Genomic DNA, 18562 nt, shown 5'->3' on the forward strand with positions numbered 1-18562 from the left:
TTGAAGAGCTTTAACCGTGATACTTTTAACTCTTAAATAGTTAATACTTTTTTTAAAAAAGCAGATTCCGGGGGCCACATGTGACTCACCAGATGGCAGCCCTGGAAGAGAAGCTTTGGTTCTAGTCAGCCAGGAGAGGAGCTTTAGGAATGCAAATGAACCCTGCTGGGCAAAGCCTGGCCAATGTACCTGGGTCTCTTGCCTGGGGCAGGAATTGGGCTGATTCCCCCTGCCCCTCACCCCGAGCTCTGCCTGCTTGCACTGATGGAATTTGCACAGCTCAAGGCAGAGCCCGGGGTGAGGATATCTGACCCTGCAAGAGAAACGGGTGAAGCTGCAAAGGGAAACAGCAAATGGAGAATGTTGGGAAAACTTCACTATAAATAAATGGGGGGGAATCATCCCTCTGCCCACTCCAACGTGTGCTGTCACTGTCTATGTTATATAGGGTGGATTAGAGCACTGAGATGTTCTTGCTACCACAAGTTCCGGGAAATCAGTTGGGAATCCAAGTATTTGATGATTTAATTAGAGACAAATGGTCAATTGATGCAGCCCTGGCTGGAGAGAGCGGCCAAAGATGGGGAGAAGATGAACGGCCAGCAGAACAAATCCTACAACACCATGGACCAGCCCCTGGGAACCCAAACCAATTCATATCAGGAGCCACAGAACCCATTCCTCATTTCAATGGCACCATTAGATTACAAGCTGTCCTCGGAATAACCAACCAGACAGCTCCAGCTCCTGACCTTCCTGCTGAGCAATCCACTGAAATGAGGAACACAACATTTCACCATGGGACGGGATCAGATCATCTGATAGCAGAGAAAAGAGGAGTTTGTGGAAAATCAAATGACTCCAACTGGTCTTGGCAAATAGATGACAAAGCAAAAGTGGTGAAACAGATAACAAAGGAAACAAAAAAGCAGCTCATGTACCAGTCCAAACGTGGAAAAGATGGGAATGGGACATGGTTTTGTGGTTCCCTGGCAGACCATGGGTTAAACGAATGCTGCTTCTGCTCTGATGTGCTACAGCACCTCTCACCTTTTTACCGTGCTCCACACCTTGAGAGTGCAGCTCATTCAGCAGCTGAGCGAGGGGCCAGGGACTTGTAGATAAGGAAGTAAGGGGCGAAACCACCAGCTTCAATAAATGTTATTAATTAACATGGACTGCTGCTCACAGAAAGTCCCGCTAAATTCCTGAACGTCGAGAACAAAAAAGACTTAACAGAGCCGTGAATATCGGCTGTTCTACAAAAGTGGGGGTGCACATTAACGAGGACGTGCAGTTGGCAGATCGGGAGGTCTGAACCTTCCAAGTACCTCAGCCAGTGGGCAAAGGGAGAGGGAGATGAGCCGGGAAAATGAGGATAAAAAGGAGGCTGCGAACTACAACAATGGCAGCGAGCGCACGGCAAATGCCCCACGGCCTCTCCCTCTGCCCAGCAATAAAGTCACTTGTACAGGACTCCTCTGTCTCCTCGGGGCACAGAAACCTCCGGCCACGTGAATTTCCCCGCACAGCCGCGGGCACGGGGCAGCCGCCCCTGTGCCAGCCACAGGAACCGGGCCGAGCCAGCGCTGCTCCGGCAGCGGCTCCTGCCGAGGCAGCGGCCGCAAGGAGACCGCGGGCAGCCGCTCCCGCAGCGCCCTCACGGCAGCGGCACCACGGGCCGGACACGGCACAAGGAACCCGCCTGAGCCCCCTGCCGCCCCCGAGGCCCGCAGCGAGCCCCCAGCCCCCGCACAACCCAGCGCGGCTCCCACCTGCGCTGCGGCCGCCTCCCAGCTCCGCCGCCGCCTCACCGGTGGCTCCCGGTCACTCCCAGTATGGTCCAAATCACTCCCGGTAGGATCCCAGTTGCCCCCGACACGGTCCCAGCGGCTCCCAGTCATGCCCTGTATGGTTCCTTTCACTCTCAGTCCCTCTCAGTAAGAGCCCAGTGTGGCCCCAGGCACTTCCAGGATGAGCCCGGTCACACCTTACCCGATGCCATTTGCCCCCGCTGTGGTCCCAGTTGCTCCCAGTATAAGTCCAGTCACCTCCAGTTTGATCCCAGTTACTCCCAGACACTCCCAGTACTATGCCAGTCACTCCAAGTGTCACCCCATCAGTCCCAGTATGATCCCAGTATGACCCCAGCATGGGGCAGCTGCTCCCAGTATGATCCCAGTTGCTCCCTGCATTATTCCAGTTTCTCTTCTTCACCCCTACTACAGATCTGATCACTCCCAGTATGATTCCAGTCAGTCCCAGGATGATCCAAACCATTCCCAGTCCAATCTCAATTGTCCCCTGCATGTTCCCAGTAGCCCTCAGTGTGGTCCCCGTATATCCCAGTATGATCTCTGCTGCCTCAGTTCTGCTCCCAGTGGGTTCTTTTCCCAGTCTGTCCCAGTCCATTCCAGTCTGTCCCAGTCTCTCTCCAGCAGCTGCTGCCCACCCCCCCCTCCCAACCCCATTCCCGGGCACTGGGACCCCCCCTGCACCCCCTTATCCTGCACCAACACCCCCCTGCACCCCCTTTCCCGGGTATCCTCCTCTCCCAGCCCCTGGATCCCCCATTTCCGTGAGCCCAGGGAGCCCCGGGCCCCCATTCCCGGCCAGCCCGGGGCACCTCAGCCCCAGCCTCCCTTTGCTGGGAAACCCGGCCTGGGCACGGGGCTCTGTGGCCGCTCTGGGATTTATGATCCCCCAAAGGAAAGGGAGAGAACAGCAGAGAGAGAGCGAGAGAGAAGGAGATTGGGAATCAGGGATCGGGTCCCAGCGCCCAGCCCTGCTCCGCCGGGGGTGGGACCCGCACCCGCAGCAAAAATTGGCTCCGCTGCTCCCGCTGCTTGCCCGGCTTTGGGCCGAGCCCAGCGGGGTCCGGGCAGAGTTTGAGCGCAGGGCCGGGAGTTCAGCAGAGCCCGGCCCGGGGGTCCCGCAGGGCGCGGCCCTGGAGGGTCCCAGGCGGATCCCCGAGGGATCCAGAGGGGTGCCAGGAGGGGATCCAGGTGAATTCCCTGGAATTCGCCCTTTCCCCCTCCCCCCGCGCTCCCTCGGGCACTTTCGCTTTCGCGTCTCTGCAGCCGCGATCGGGGACGGCTGCGATGGCCCCAGCGCTGGGGCTGGGGGTGCTCCGGGGGCTCCTGGGGGACCCGGGGGCCGCGACCAAAGGTGAGTGGGACCCCCCGAAACCGGGACCCCCCTGAACCGCAATTCCCGGGCACCGGGACCCCCTTGATCTTCCATTCCCGGGCAGGGGAACCCTCCTGAACCCCCATTTTGGGTCATGTCACCCCCCCTCACTCCACTTCCCCAGCACCGGGACCCCCCTGTACCCCCTCATCTGGCACCGAGATCCCCTGAACCCCCATTTCTGTTCACCGGGACCCCCCTGAACCGCAATTCCTGGGCACCGGGAACTCCCTAAACCTCCATTCCCGGGTACCGGGACTCCCCTGAACCCCCATTTTCGGTCCTGTGACCCCCTCAGCACCCTTTTTCAGCACCGGGACCCCCCTGAAGCACGCGGACCCCCTTGAGCGCCCATTTCTGGGCACAGGGACCCCCTGTACCCCCTTGCCCAGCATTGGCACCGCCCCGTACCCCCTCATGTGGCCCCAGGACCCCCCTGAATCCCCATTTCTGGTCACTGACGCCCCCGGAACCGCAATTCCCGGCCACCGGGACCCCCTTGAATCCCAAATTCCTGTAAGGAAACTCCCCCCCGAACCCGCATTCCCCGGCACGGGAACCCCCTGAACCCCAATTTTTGGGCACTGGGACCCCCCTGCCCCCCCTAATCCGGGCCTAGGATCCCTCCGCACCCCCGTCAGTGCTCTGGGACGCCCTGCACGCCCATTCCCGGCCACCTCGTCCTTCCCAGACCCCAGACCCGCCCTTTTCCTCGGCTTTTGGACCCCCAGATCTCCCAAATTTCGGCGTCCCCCCAGTTCTTCATTGCCGGAGCTTCCTGGAAGGGGTTCCAGGGGATCCCGGAGGGTCCCCTGGGGCTCCAGGGGGTCAAGAGACCCCCCTTGAACGTTCATTTTGGGGCACTGGGACCCCCCCCTGTACCCCCTTCCTCAGCCCCGATAACCCCTGCACCCCCTTATCTGCAGCCTGGAACCCCCTGAGCCCCCATTCCCGGGCAGGGAAACCGCCCTGAACCCCAATTTCTGGGCACCGGGATCCACTACATCCCCTTATCCGGCACCGGGACCCCCTGAACCTCAATTTTCAGGCACCAGGACCCCTTGAACCCCGGAACTCGGGAATGGAACCCCCCGGAACCCCATTCCCGGGCACCGGGACCCCAGTGAATCCCGTTATCTGGCCCTGGGACCCCCTGCACCCCTTTTCCCAGCACCAGATCCCAGCCAGGCCATTATCTGGCACCGGCACCCCTGAACCCCCATTCCTGGGCACCGGGACCCCACTGCATCCCCTTATACAGCACCAGGACCCCCTGAGCCCCCATTCCACTGCACCAGGACCCCCGTGCACCCCCATATCTGAGACTGGAACCCTCCCAAACCCTCCGTTCTCAGGCACAGGGACCCCCCCTGCACCCCCTTATCCAGCACGGGGACCCTCCTGCACCCCCTCATGCAGCACCAATGCCCCCCTGCACCCCCTTTCCCGGCCCTCCCCCTCTCAGACACCCCAGCCCCCGCTTTTCCTTGACCCCAGCACCCCCTGGACCCCCACTCCTGCCTTCCACAGCCCCCACCCACCACCTTCCTCAACACCGGGGCCCGTGCACCCCCTTTCCTGGGCACAGGGACCCCCTGGACACCCCATTGTTATAAAATTGACTCAAAACGAGTAATTTCCAATCAAAGAATTTATTAATTATTGAAGCAGCTATACTACGTAAGCAAAGGCTCAGCGCTGGGCGACAGGGGAGTCTCAGCTCCACCTACTGCCGCCCCAACTAGTTTCTGATTCAGTCCTTTTATCCTCTCCATCCTTCAGGAGTCCATGTTATCTCGGAGTTCTCTGCGCCTGCGCTGGTTGTTGCTAGGGGGTCATCCTTCTGTCTCCTGGTGGTCGGTGATAAAAGGCTGCGGAGTCTTCCTCAGCCGCGTCTTCTTCACCCTATGTCCTTATTTGGTGACTTCTCTGTGGAAAATTACCAAAATCTTATGATTAATGCAATATGTGCCCTATCAAGCTTAAGCAAGCAAATGTCCTGCCTTGCAAACTGTGCCCTATCAAGCTTAAGCAAGCAAATATCCTGCCTTGCAGACTGTTTATCTGCCCCTGCCCCTTCCCCAGCTTTTCCCTGGTCGTTATCTCTGTGAGTTATCTGCTTGTACCATTTGTCATCGGGAAAGGTTTCCCTGCTGGGTGTTTATCTGCCCCTGCCCTTTCCCCAGCCTTTCCCTGGTCGTTATTTCTGTGAGTTATCTGTTTGTACCATTTGCTGCGTGGGACTATGTGTGGGCTCCTGCAACCCCTTCCCTGGTATCCTTGTAGCTCATATCTCATGAAGTAGTACAGAAATAGTCAGCAGACAACTCTTGTAACACACTGGTCTCTTTTTCATGATGAACAAAATGTAGTCCCTCATCTCAATTTCCCCCCCATTTATTTATAGTAAAGTTTTCCCAACATTCTCCATTTGCTGTTTCCCTTTGCAGCTTCACCCTGCTTTTTTAAAAAAAAGTATTAACTATTTAAGAGTTAAAAGTATCACGGTTAAAGCTCTTCAATTTTGCAAAATGCAACATAAAGGCGAACATGGAAAAACCCAGACCAAAAATTGATTCTCACCCTTCTGTCCCAAACCTACCTGACAATATAAAGTAGGATTATTATAAAAAATGTTTCTCATGTTGTAATCTTATCACTGAAACTGTAGGGAAAACAAAAACTCTCCAAGAATCTCTTTAGTGTGAGAGAGTCAAGGCATTACTTGGTTCTGGCCAGGATGTGCAACAGAAATACTTTCATCCACACATAGCCCAGCTGTGCAGAAAACATCATTCCATGACATGTCAGTTTTACTCGATTTTTCCTAAACTTTACGTAGTCTGAACCAATCTAAATCCACTGCTTTAATGTTCATTGCTTCCAAGTCGTGTAAGTTTTTAGTGTTTGGTTTCCTATTAGACTCGGATTTCTTCCCCTCTGCTGTGAATTCGGTCCACACTCCTGGATTTCCTTCTCAGCCTTTTCCAGACCAGGTGTCTCCAGCTGTGCCGGGGGCAGTGTCTGGGGTAGCTGTTGGTTGCTGTTTGCTGCGGGGCGTTGATGTTTTGTTGCTGGTCGTTATCTCTGTGGGTGTCTTTTGGGCTATTCCCAGTCTGTTCGGATGTTAAACTCGTCTCCATTGAGTGGTGGAGATGAGTTTAACATCCAAACAGACTGGGAACCCCTTAAATAAAACCTTTAAAATTTCTTTCCCAAAGGCAAACCTTTGAGTAGAGAAACCTTTCTGAGCAGAGAAATAAGATTTAAAAGAAGCAGGATGGGTACATTTTGCAGCAGTGCAGTCGCAGTCAGCCCAGAGTGTGGGTGTGAGTGAGCCCCAGGGTGGAATTGTGCCGCGGTGCTCCCCAGCAGCTGTGGCAGTGCAGGCCCAGCCAGCGCTGGAGCTGCAGCAGCGGCAGCGAGGCTTGGCCGCAGTGGCTGGAGGTGCCAGGGGAGGGTGGCCAGGATTCCCGAGGGTTTGAGCAGAGGATCTGTGGGCAGGCCCAGGGGCTTGGCCCGCTGTGGAGCCCTGGCTGCTGCTGCGTTGCCTTCAGGGCAGGCTCAGGGCGGCTCCCATGGTCCTGCTGCAGGCGGGAAGTGCAAATCTCCGGGGCTTCAGAGCCCCTGAGGCCAGGCTGAGGGGTCCCCCCGTGCTCAGCTGTGCTGGCGGCTGTTTCTGGCCTCAGGGACACTTGGCGTGGGCCCCTTGGCCACCAGTGGTGCTGCTTTGCACTCCTTAGGCAGGAGCCGAGGTCCTGGCTGGGTGTTGGCAACAGCAAAGTCCCAGGGCAGGCTCTGTGCCAGCCCAGCTTCCTGGGGGAGAGATTCCACAGGAGACAGGATCCTGGCTACAGCCTGCCTTAAATTTACATCCCTTATTTCCACCCTGCACTAGGTGGAGAATTGCCCAGGTAAGGAATTCCAGACATGAATTCCAAGGGAGATAATTGAATATCTGCCTTGGGTCTGGCTCTTTTCCTTGCCAAAGCCAATGGCAAAAGCTGTACCCATGGCATCTTGGTTTCCATCTCCGGCTTCCAAAGGTGTTTCTTTATTTCCCCATTCATTCTTTCTACCCAGCCCGAGCTCTGGGCTTGCCAGGGGTTATGGAGGTCCCATTGTATTCCTAAAGCTGCCATAACCCCCTGAAGGGTCTTTCCTGTAAAATGAGTTCCCCATCTGAATCTATTGCTTCCACAATCCATTATCTTTGAATTATTTCTTTTAGAAATAGGTTAATAAGTGATCCAGTGCTTGCTGAAGCAGTCAGAATTGCTTTTGCCCCCCTGTTAGGTGCCATGGTGTCAGCAGAAGATTTTGAAGCCTTCCTGCTCAGGGCATTTCAGTGCCAGGCTCTTACAAGCACCCACAGCTCCGCGGGTTGAGCTGAGCATGGGGCGGTGACCTGCGCTTTGTCTGATTCCCCTTCCTTAATAACAGCCTGTCTTGTAGCTCTTTTCCCTCCTGCTGCCCTTGCAGAGCCATCCACAAACACATTGTCTCCCTCAGGCCAGGGAATGTCCCATCAATCTCTCCCAGCCTGGCTCGGGAGCTCTGTCCCTTGAGTGCAGTCCTGGGTTCCTTGCCAGCCCCTCTCCAGGCTGTTCAAACAGGAGGCTGGGTTAAACCCTTGCCCTGTCCTCAGTTCTGAATCCTCCTGTGCCATTGAACAAGTTTCATACTGTAATCACCGAGCCCTGCTCATCCATTGAGAGGCTCTTTTGGTTGTCAAAGCTTTAACTTGATGCCAGACTTGAACTCTAGGAGATCCTCCTGTTGTCATCAGTTTTCAGGCCTCTGCCCCCACGGAAGCTGTGGCTGCACAATTCTGCAGACAATGAGGCTGCTCTCTGGCCACTGGGTTAAACATTTTAGCACAAGAATTCCTTTGGCAAGACCCTGTTTAACGTCCACCTATAATTCAAATTCTTTTTCCCTGTCTGGAAGGCCCAGGCCACTTGCCTCAGTTAATCTTAACACTTGAAAATTCTGTGTTTCCCCCTTGTGTCCATCCATCCAGTTTGTTGACTGGCAGGATAGGAGTGTTGTAGGGAGACATCCTTGGCTCCAAAAGCCCTGCCTTTAACAGGGACTCAATACCAGGCTGAGAGCCCTTCCTTCCCTCTCTTGGAACAGGGTATTGCCTGTCCTGGTTGCTTTAATTTGTAGAGGCTCCATATCTAATTTTCTGTATTTCCCTGGGGCTGCCCACACTTCTGGGTTCACTTCAGCATAGGCCTTGTCAGACTTTTGACACAGAGGTACAACAGAACTAGCCTCTGTATCCCTTTTTACAGTATTAAAATCCAGCTCTCAAACTCCTTCCTAGTTAATTACAATCACAGGAGGAAGAAAAAGAAATTCATTTATTTCAAACCTATCCCCCACAGCTTCTAATAGTGGTTGAACAAATCATACCTGCTCATCTTTCCCACTCATTCCCTTAAAAATTAAAATATTCCTGTACTATTTTCCCCTTTAGGTCTAAGATTCAGAGCAGATTGAGAGGCCCCTGTGTCCATCAGAAAATGCCTCCTCTCAATGCAGACCCACCTGAATGTTCTCAAGGGCTCCAGTGTGGAGGGTCCCTGGTGTGATGGGAGCTGTGACAGCCCTGCCAATCCATGTCCATCACGGGCTGGACTTGCTGGTCCTGAGGGTGCTGCTGTCTGTGCTTGCAGTGTCCTTGTGCCCTGCAGCCGGAGCCCTGATTCCTTGCCAGGGGCTGTTTGGGTGGGCTGTGCCCTGCCGAGGAGGGCAATGCCTCTGCCGGGTGCTTGTGGCCGAGCCGTGCCCTGGGTGCTGGGGCCCCCTTGGGCCCTGGGGCTGATCCCTCAGGGGCTGTAGGAGCTCTGCCCTGGCCTTTGCCTTCAGCTTGGCCTTTTGCTGCTCCCTTCTTGCATTCACCTGCTGGGCCTTTGTGCCCAAGTGCTGCAGGGCCTTCTTCTGCCCCTCCTGCAGCCCCCCTCAGTGCCTGTGGGTGCTTGTCTTGCTTTACAAGACAGGTGTCTGCTTGGGAAGGCAGAAAAAGCCTCTCTTGGAATGGAGAATGCAAACCCCCTCCCTCTTAATTTTTAGGATAGTGAAATCAAGGGGCTCTCAGGCAAAGATATGGGATTAGGAATAACGGTTCTTTACTAGTGTGTATAATATAATAATAGTAGTGTGTATCAACAGCTCCGGCAGTGACAACAAACAGAGCCCGGAGCCGGTCCCGGCCTTTCGGCTGCGGCGCTTTCCCCTTGGGTGCAGTTCCGGGCGCGGCCGGCAGGGGCGCCGGTGGCTCCCGCGGGGCGGGGCAGCGCATCCCTGCCATGGGAACCTCTCTCAACGGCAATAGAGCAATCCCTTCATCTAACTCTTTCACTTTTTTACCTTCTGTAGCCTTTCTCCCGTGTTTTGAGAAAGAATTTGGAGAGGGCTGCCTTTTAACTGAGCTCCTAGTGTTTCGATAAGGTGCTTCCTGTAGAGAGAGGGATTTTCCCTGAACAGCCGGAGCTGTGGTTACCAAGGGGACGTAACTCAGAGCAGGAGGGGTCAGGGGAGGATATCCCGCCGAGGCTCGGTCGGAGTGTGGGCAGGGTGTGCTGCCGGAATCGCCAGAGGGGGATCTTCCCGTGGAGGCCGAGCCGGAGCGTGGGCAGCCCCCACATGGCTTCTGGCGGCTGATCCGGCAGCTCCCGGCAGAGAAAAGGCAGGTGGGAGACCCCGGCAGCAGCAGCAGCGGCGCTGCCCAGCGCAGCTGGCACGGGCAGGGCAGCCGGGGATGGGATGGCTGGGACCCGCCCTCGGTGCGGTCGGCGCGGTGACCTCGGCCCACGCGGCAGGACAGAGCAACCCCATCTTGCCCAGCATGGCCGGCAGAGCGGCTGCGGGCCGGGCAGTGGGGCCAGGGCACACAAATTCACCGCCAGCGCCGGGGCAGGTGGAGCTGCCCTGGGCAGTGAGCCCGCACCTGGGATGGAAACCGGGGCAGGCGGAGCTGAGGCGGGCAGCGAGCCGGGACCCGGGACAGGCGCCTCGGCCGCCAACGGAGGGGGCAAGAGCTGCAGAGGATCCCACTCTCTTTCTGACTTTTCCTCTTGTTCCCCTCCCTTTCATTTCCCCTTTTTATTTTCTTGGTTTTTTCCTCGGGTGTTTCTGATACTTCAAAGATTTTTATTCTCCTAAAATCTCCTGTCTAACATATGGCATATTCTCTTTCTTCTAGATTAAATGGGTTTTTTTCCAAATAAATCCAGAAGCTAACAAATCTAAACTTCTGCTTGGATATTTTGTAATGGTCGACGAGCTAACTCATGACCTCCTAATGTTGTTTTTCTCATCACCTTTTTATTTATCCTTTGGCAAATTAAGCATCTTTCAGTGACTTGCTTTGCTACACCAAAAATCCCAGTGCACCCAAAATTCCTTAAGAAATGATCACACAAAGCTTGAGTATGCCAGTGGGGTTTCTGATGCACGTCTTCTAATCTTTTCCTAGTAAGCACATTTTATTAAGTAATTGTCTTCCATGTAGAAGTTTCTATTTCCCTGATTTATCTTGTTCATTTCCTGTCTTGTTTAATTCTTTTTTCTCGGCTTCCCTAAACTTTGGAATTTCCAGTTCTTCCTCGTTTGGAGTGAATATTAATATAACTCTTTCAGCTCCATTTTCTGCTGCATCCTTAGCTTTGTGATGTGCCCCCAGTTTGCCCAGTTTGCCTCTCCTTTGGCCCGGGCCGGGTTCCCCCCGCCCGCAGCGGCTGGGAGCAGCCGAGAGCCCCGCGCTGCCCATGCCGACCTGGCCCGGCTCCACGGCCGCTGCTGCCGCGGGCTGCGAGGGCTGCGGGAACGGGGCACCGAGGGTGTGGCTGCTGCTGGGGGAGGAGGAGGAGGGAGGGAAGGGCAGGGATGGAGGGGGAGGAGGAGGCGGGGTAAGGGGGGAGGAGGAGGAGAAGGAATGGAAGGGGCGGGATGGAAAAGGAGCAGGAGGTGGTGATTAGACAGGGGAGGAGGAGGAGGGGGGATGGAAGAGGAGGAGCGGGAGGAGAAAGAGCAGTGAAGGAGGCGGGGTTAGGGGGGAGGAGGAGAGGGAGGTGGAGATAAGACAGAGGAGGAGCGGACAGAAGAGGAAGAGGAGGGACAAAGGCGGATCAAGGCTGAGCTGCGGGAGCCACGCGGTCTCGATCCCTGCCTGAATTCGCAGCCCCCACCTGTGGGATCATCGCCCCCCCATGGCGCAGGTGAGCGGGGAGGGGGAGCCCGGCCCGGATATCCCGGGGGGTCCCTGGGTTGGGTTTTTGGGGGGATGTTTGGAGAATGAAGAAGTCCAAGGCTGAGCGGAAAAGGCCCCTCGGGGGGACATCGGGGGGTGGCGGTGGCGGCTGCCGGCAGAGGCAGCCTGGAGGAGCAGAGCCCTGTGTCCCCCAGGAGGCCAAAGTGGGGAGGCCAGAGAGGGGGGAGCGCCGCCATTGGCGGGAGCCTCAAGAGCCTGGAGAGGGGCAGGGGGGACTCCTTGGAGCCGCTGCAGCGCAGAGCAGAGAATGAGGGGAGAAGGGAGCCCGGGAGCCCAAACAGCCCCGGCATCCCGAAATGGGGAGAGCCAAGAGCGGGCAGTGCATCCCCAGAGATGGCCTGGGGGGATCTCGATGCCCTTGCCTGTGGCACGGAGGCAAATCCCATGCTGTCCTTGTCCTTCCTCGCCCAGAGCAGGAGCTGAGCATGGAGAGCAGGGAGGACAAATGCCCGCGGCAGAACCTGGTGGCAGAGGCCGTTTTGAGCGGCTCCACGGCGCAGGAAGCCAACGGGGAGGAAAAGGCCCGGAGATGCCGCACGAGGAGGGGCTGCAAACGCAGATGGCGGGGATGTGAGGGGGAAAGAGCCAGCCTGGGCCGGGAAGGCGGCCGGAGATGGAGCCAGAGCTCGGAGCTGGTGCTCCATGAGCAGCTCCAGGATGGGGAGAAGCCCCACACGTGCGTGGAGTGTGGGAAGAGCTTCAGGTGGAACTCCGAGCTGATCAGGCACCAGAGGATCCACACTGGGGAACGGCCCTACGAGTGTGGGGAGTGTGGGAAGAGGTTTCAGACCAGCTCCCATCTCCTCCGACACTATCAGAGTCACACAGAGGAGAGGCCCTTCCACTGCCCTGACTGTGGGATGAGATTCCAACGCAACTCCACCCTCGTGAAGCACCGGCGCATCCACACTGGGGAACGGCCCTACCAATGTGTGGAATGTGGGAAGAGCTTTGGACACAAAGGGAACCTGTTCCAGCATCAGAGGATCCACACTGGGGAACGGCCCTGCGAGTGTGGGGAGTGTGGGAAGAGCTTCAGGAGGAGCTCTGACCTTATAAAGCACCAGAGGATCCACACTGGGGAGAGGCCCTACGAGTGTGGGGAGTGTGGGAAGAGCTTCAGCCTGAGCTCCAACCTGATCAGGCACCAGAGGATCCACACTGGGGAACGGCCCTACGAGTGTGGGGAGTGTGGGAAGACCTTCAGGAGGAGCTCTGACCTTATAAAGCACCAGAGGACCCACACTGGAGAGAGACCCTACGAGTGTGGGGAGTGTGGGATGCGCTTCAGCCAGAGATCTGACCTAATCAGGCACCAGATGACCCACACAGGGGAGAGGCCCTACGAGTGTGATAAATGCAGGAAGAGGTTTCTGACCAGCTTCCATCTCCTCCGGCACTTTCCGAGTCACACAGAGGAGAGGCCCTTCCAATGCCCCGACTGTGGGAAGGGATTCAAGAACAACTCCACCCTTGTCAAGCACCGGCGCATCCACACTGGGGAGAGGCCCTACGAGTGTGATAAATGCAGGAAGAGGTTTCAGACCAGCTCCCATCTCCTCCTGCACTATCGGATTCACACAGATGAGAGGCCATTCCGCTGCCCCAGCTGTGGGAAGGGATTCAAGCACAACTCCCACCTCATCATGCACCAGCTCATCCACACTGGGGAGAGGCCCTACAAATGTCCCCAGTGTGGGAAGAGCTTCTCCTGCAGCTCTAACTTGACCCGACACCAACGGAGGCACCGGTAAGGGAAGCCCTGCGAGTGCCCCGAGTGCGGGAAGAGCTTCGTGCGCTGCTGCAGCTCCATCCCCCACTGGAGGAGGCACTTTGGGCACAGCCCTGGTCACTCACAGTCCCTGTGATCCATGTTAGGAACACACGTGTCTTGTTTTCCTTTTTTTTTCACCTTAATGTTTCTCTCTTCTCCATATCTTTGCACTCCAAAAGCCAAGAGGGATGGATCTGTCACCTCAAAACAACCCTAATCCCACTGAAAACAGTTCAATATTACCCCAAAAGAGCTCATTCCCACCTCAGAAAACCTCAATTCCATGCCAAACCCACTCGATTCCAGAGCCACCAGGCTTAGATGGGTTTGGGAGGAGACAGGCAGAAGTGCGATCCCTTTTTGGAGCAATGGGATGGGGATTGTGTGGGGCTGGGTGTGTGGGATGTATTTGATGGCAAATAAAACTCTCAGACTTACTGATTTCTGTCCCGTTCATTTTCAGTCAGTTCTGTTTGCAGAGTGCCACCTTCTCAGCTGATTCAATTCCTTTTTAAAATCATCTAATGCAAACAATCCAAAAATCAATATCCAAATAAAACCACCCACACACAATTAAATTTTTAAAAATAATGTTAATATTTTAAGAGTACTAAAGAATATTATTAAAGTTTAATTGTTTGGTTAAAATGTTTGAGAAATTATAGTGGTGTTTGGTTTTGTGTTTAGTATATTTGTAATATGAATTTTTAACTAAGGTGTGTTAGATTGCATGTTAGTTTTTTAGATATTTTTTATCTAAAGTATATTAGTTATTGAGTTAAAACTTTCAAAAGGTATTTCTTGATATATAATTTGTTTATTTGTATGCATTGGTAATATTATAGTAATAGTTGTTGGTTTGGGTTGAATCATTGTTGGAGTATTGTAAAGAAGACTTGAGATTTTTATATTCCATATTCCCCTCTTTTCTCCACTCTCCCACCCCTTCCCCATCGTTCCCCCAGTCCCCAATCCCCTCCCCCGTGCTTGGTTTTGGGGGTTCCAGGCCCCTCCTGCTCCCTTTGGGGGTCCCGACCCCCCTTTGGTTGAATTTGGGGCCCCCCCGCCCCCCTTCTCCCCGCGCCCCCCGCTCCCCCCGCGGCCAGGGGGGCTCCCAGCGCCCCCAGCGCCACCAGTGCTGCCCCAGCTGCCCCCGCACGCCCCATCCCCATCGCCGGGGTCACCGCCCCCCGCCCCAAATTCCGCTCCTGGGCACTGAGAGCCATCAGCGACAAACGCTCTGATTGGCTGGGAATGGCCCCTGGAGCAGCGGCACAGGGACCTCTGCAGCCTGAGCTGCCCTTGCTCCTCTCTGTCCGTGCCCAGAACGCAGCGCGCAGGGGAACGGCAGCAGGGCCCTGCGCCTCCCCGGGCTCTGGTTTTGCGTCGCTTCAGCTCCACGGAGACGCGGCTCAAGTGAAAAACCCAAACAGTTTATTAAGGGAAAGCGAAGGGGAGGGCTGAGCTGGGAGGCAGAAAAGGGGATGGGCAGGGCCTTAAGGCTGCAGGGAGGGAGCTGCCAACAGGGAGAGAGATGGCAGGAGCTCCTGGAGCTTGCCACGGGCTCAGCTCTGAGCAGCCAGAGCTGTGCCTGGAGCTCCAGCTGGTCCATCCTGCTCTGCAGGTGCTCCCATCTTCAATGGGCACTGGAAATCGCCGATGGACGCCGGTACATCTGATCCAGCAGACCAACAAAGTCCTGCAGATCTTCTTTCAAAGGTCATCTGAAGCAGTTTGCTCATGCACGATGGGCTCTCATCTTCCTTCAGGGCTTGAAGAGCTGGAAGAGAGAGGAACAGAGGCACGGTCAGAGGCCAGATTGAGGGAATCCAAGGAAAGCCTCCTGCCAGGGCCATCCCAGCCGGCTCTTGCCATGGCCAGGAGGGAGCGGGAGACAAGGGCTTGGGCCGGAAGGTGCTGGCCACGGATCGCCCACGTTTCCCTGACAGCTCTCTGGGCTCTGCCCCCGCCGCCCCTGGTCCGCACGGGGAGCAGAGCCCTCCGCAAGCCCGGGCACGGAGTGTAGCTGCGGGGCCGGGATGTGCAGCTGCCCCCGGCGGTGCTCGCTGCCACGCGGCTGCCCTGACTCACCCTCAGTGAGGACCTGGAGCTCCTCCTTCTGCCCCATCATGAGCACTCCGGCGAGCCCTGGCAAGACAGAGCCCGTGGCGGCGCCAGGCGGCACAGCTGCCCGGCACGGGCGCTGCCAGCCCTGCGGCCGCACGCCCTCCGGCCCGGGCAGGGCTCCTGCCGGCCCCTGCCGCACGCTGCCGCCCGAGGGCTCGGCTGCGGGAGGGCGGCGGCAGCGCCGAGGGCGGCCGGGGCTGCAGCGGCCCGGGCGCGGCTCCCGCTGTAGCCGGGGCAGCAGCCGGGCCGGGGGCAGGGAGGGGCGCCGGGCCCGGGGCTCACCGATGAACCTGACGGCCGCCTCTCGCAGGGGCCTCTGTGGGCTCCGCAGGCGCGGCAGGGCCCAGCGCAGCTGCTCGGCCGCTCGGCTCTCGTCCTGCAGCAGCTGCGGGGAGCGCCGGCAGGGAAGGCTCGGCACGGGCTCTGCCCCTCGGCCGGGCGCTCCCTGCGCCCAGCAGCGGCCGAGCCGGCCCGCACGGCCCGGGGCAGGGAGCAGCGGGGGCGGCGCAGGCTGGCGGGCCCGGCTGCGGCGCCGGGCAGGGCCACAGCTGCCAGCGCCCCGCACCGAGCACCGGGGGCAGGGCTCGGGCTCCCGGGCTGGCCTTACCAGGCTCTCGGCGAACTTCGTCCGCCGCTCCTTTGTCAGCAGCTCCTCCAGGTCCCTCCTCCTCAGGAAGCGTGCCGCACAAAGCAGGGCTTGGCCGGAGGCCTGGAGAGCGGCAGAGAGCCGCAGGTGGCACCAGAGCCCAGGGCGCGGGACCCGGGTCCCTGTGCCACAGCCAGGGGAGGCTGGAGCCCGCCAGGCGCCGGGGCAGGAGGCGGCCGAGCCCCCTGCCAGGGATGCGGCAGCGTCACAGAAAACCTCACCTTGGCCACCTGCAGGTTCTCATCGTGCCAGCGCAAGAATAGAGGGAGCAGGCTCTGGTTCACGACTGTTGTGAGAAGCTCTTCCCCCTCTTCCACTACCAGCTCCATCACCTTGCAGAAGAGCTGAATGGAGAGCAGCTGCACGTGGCTGTTGTCCTGGAAGGAAAGGAAAAGTCCTAAGCACCAACTACTCCAGGCCCATTGGGGCAAAGGCCCAGAACTGCACAGGGCACAAAGTTTCCAGGTAGCATCCAGTGCCCTTGGCTGGGGCACAGAGCCTTACGTTCTCAAAGTGTGGCAGGAGGGGCTCAGCCAGCTTCAGGGCGGTGAAGGGTAGCAGGAGGTCTTTGTCCTGGAGCATATGTGTGAGCACACAGAGGCTCATCCAGACCACCTCTGCATCTGGATCATCCAGCTGCTGCACCAGGTGTTGATAGAGGCCGCGTATTCCTTCTCCCTGTGTGCAAGACCAGGCTGTGCTGTGAAGCCGTGAATGGCCGCAGCACCAACAGCTGCTTGGGGCACTGGGGCAGCTGAGGCGGGAGGCAGGAGAGCTGGGAGCAGCTGCCTCTGCTGCCAAAGGCCAGCCAAGCCCAGAGGTCTGCATTGCCCAGTCCCATGCTGCCAGCGGGGCTTCAGCCACTGCCCCCTTCTCACCAGCGAGGGCTCCTTGCTGAGCACCACGAGGCCTCTGAGCGCCAGGCGCAGCCTGTCCCTGCACTGGCTCGGCAGGTGCCTGGATACCACCAGCAGGGCACTGGGACCGTGTTTGCTCAAGTCCAGGCACTCGAGGAGCTGAAAGGCACAGGCCAGTGATGGGGGAGCCGGCCGGCAGGAGCCCGGAGCCGCACAGGGCTGGGCCCAGGCAGCAGCAGCAGCAGCAGCAGCAGCAGCAGCAGCAGCACAGGGCGCGGGCAGCGTCCCAGGCGGCTGCGGCTCCCAGAGGGCAGAGAGCTGGGAGGCAGCTCAGCCAGGCAGCGCTGCACACCCGGCTCACCTCCACAAGGAACGCCAGGACGGGCAGATGCCAGCGGCGCTGCTTCCCCATCAGCAGGCTGAGCAGGTGCGAGGCCATGTAGGGACACAAGGGGCTCAAGCCATGGCGCATCTCCCTGCCAGGGGAAAAAGGCACCAAGGCCCTGAGCCGGGCGGGCAAACCTCTCTCTGACTCACAGAGGGCTGATCTTTCCCCAGCACTCTGCAAGGGCACATGGGCCCCTTGGGAGGCAGCTGCTCCTGGGCATCCTCCTCTCCCAGCCTTTTCCAGTCTGCTCGGCCCTCCCTCGCTGACAAGGCCCTCTCGCTGACAACCCCGGGGACTGTGTGGGGCACTCTGGGCAGGGGGCACAAATGCTGGCAGTGGTGGCAGGAGTAAGGGATCTCACCTGGCCAGCAGACCCGCTGCATAGTGCTGGGTGTTGGCACAGAGCAGGGTGTCCCAGAGCTGCTTTTGCTCCGAAGCCAGCAGATTCTTGCCAAAGCCCAGGTGGGAGAGCAGAGCCTTCATGGTCTGCGCTGCAAACCTGCGTGCCGAGCAAAGGCCAGGTCACTCTGGGAGCGCTGGCCCTGGCCACGAGGACGTGGGAAGGACGGGGCGACTGGCACCTGTTGGGGTGGCAGGGAAGGCCGTGTTCCTCCCGGCACGCCCTCCAGAAGCTCCAGGTCTCAATGTCCCCTGGCATCTGCTCTGTGGCGGTGACAATTTGCCAGAACAGAGCCACGAACAGTTGGGGAGAATGAAGCAGAATGGCATAGTGCCACTCGGACATGGGGGCAATCCTCCACAGCACCAGAGTGGCCTGCAAGAGACAAAGCAGCCCGAGGCAGCGCTCAGTGCCAGGGTGTCCATGAAGCACCCGGCTTGCTGCCCCTAGGCTGGCTTTGAGCCCAGGCAGGGAGCTGCAGGCTGGGGAGAGCAGGGAGAGCTGCTGGGGAGGCGACCGGGAGGGCGCGCAAAGGCCAGCTCCAGAAACTCACAGCCAGGGCAAAGACGGCCTTGTTGTCCCCGCAGGAGAAGCTGCCGTAGGGCGGCTGCTCCTCCATGGCAGAGAGCAGCGCTGGAAGCACCTCCTGGGCGGCCACTCCCGACGTGCCCATGGCTCTCCACATCAGCGCGGCGGCTCTGTGGGAGCAGAGCTGTGCGTCAGCACCGTGCCCCGTGCGGCTGCGTGGGGCCGGGTGACAGAGCCCCGGTGCCCTGAGGGGCAGGGAGGGAGCGTGGCAGAGGCTCAGGAAACTGAGGGGCCCGAGGCTCCCGCAGCTCTCCACCTGTCTGGCAGAGCCCGCTGGACAGGCTGGACAGGGCCAGGGGCCCTACGGGCCGG

The 18562-nt window shown here is 58.2% G+C and overlaps 1 protein-coding gene across 1 annotated transcript in view; it reads left to right on the top strand.

Annotated features, from left to right (window-relative positions):
* The first annotated feature begins 3101 nt into the window (after nucleotides 1-3101).
* LOC129126583 (uncharacterized) overlaps nucleotides 3102-18562 on the top strand; it is a 311266-nt gene continuing 295805 nt past the window's right edge. Inside the window, exons 1-2 of the mRNA XM_077191255.1 lie at nucleotides 3102-3168; nucleotides 12434-12716. Of these exons, the coding sequence (XP_077047370.1) occupies nucleotides 3102-3168; nucleotides 12434-12716 (350 nt within the window). The remainder of the gene's footprint in view (nucleotides 3169-12433; nucleotides 12717-18562) is intronic.

The sequence above is a fragment of the Agelaius phoeniceus genome, chromosome 28 (assembly GCF_051311805.1).
Source record: "Agelaius phoeniceus isolate bAgePho1 chromosome 28, bAgePho1.hap1, whole genome shotgun sequence".
NCBI classification, from domain to species: domain Eukaryota; kingdom Metazoa; phylum Chordata; class Aves; order Passeriformes; family Icteridae; genus Agelaius; species Agelaius phoeniceus.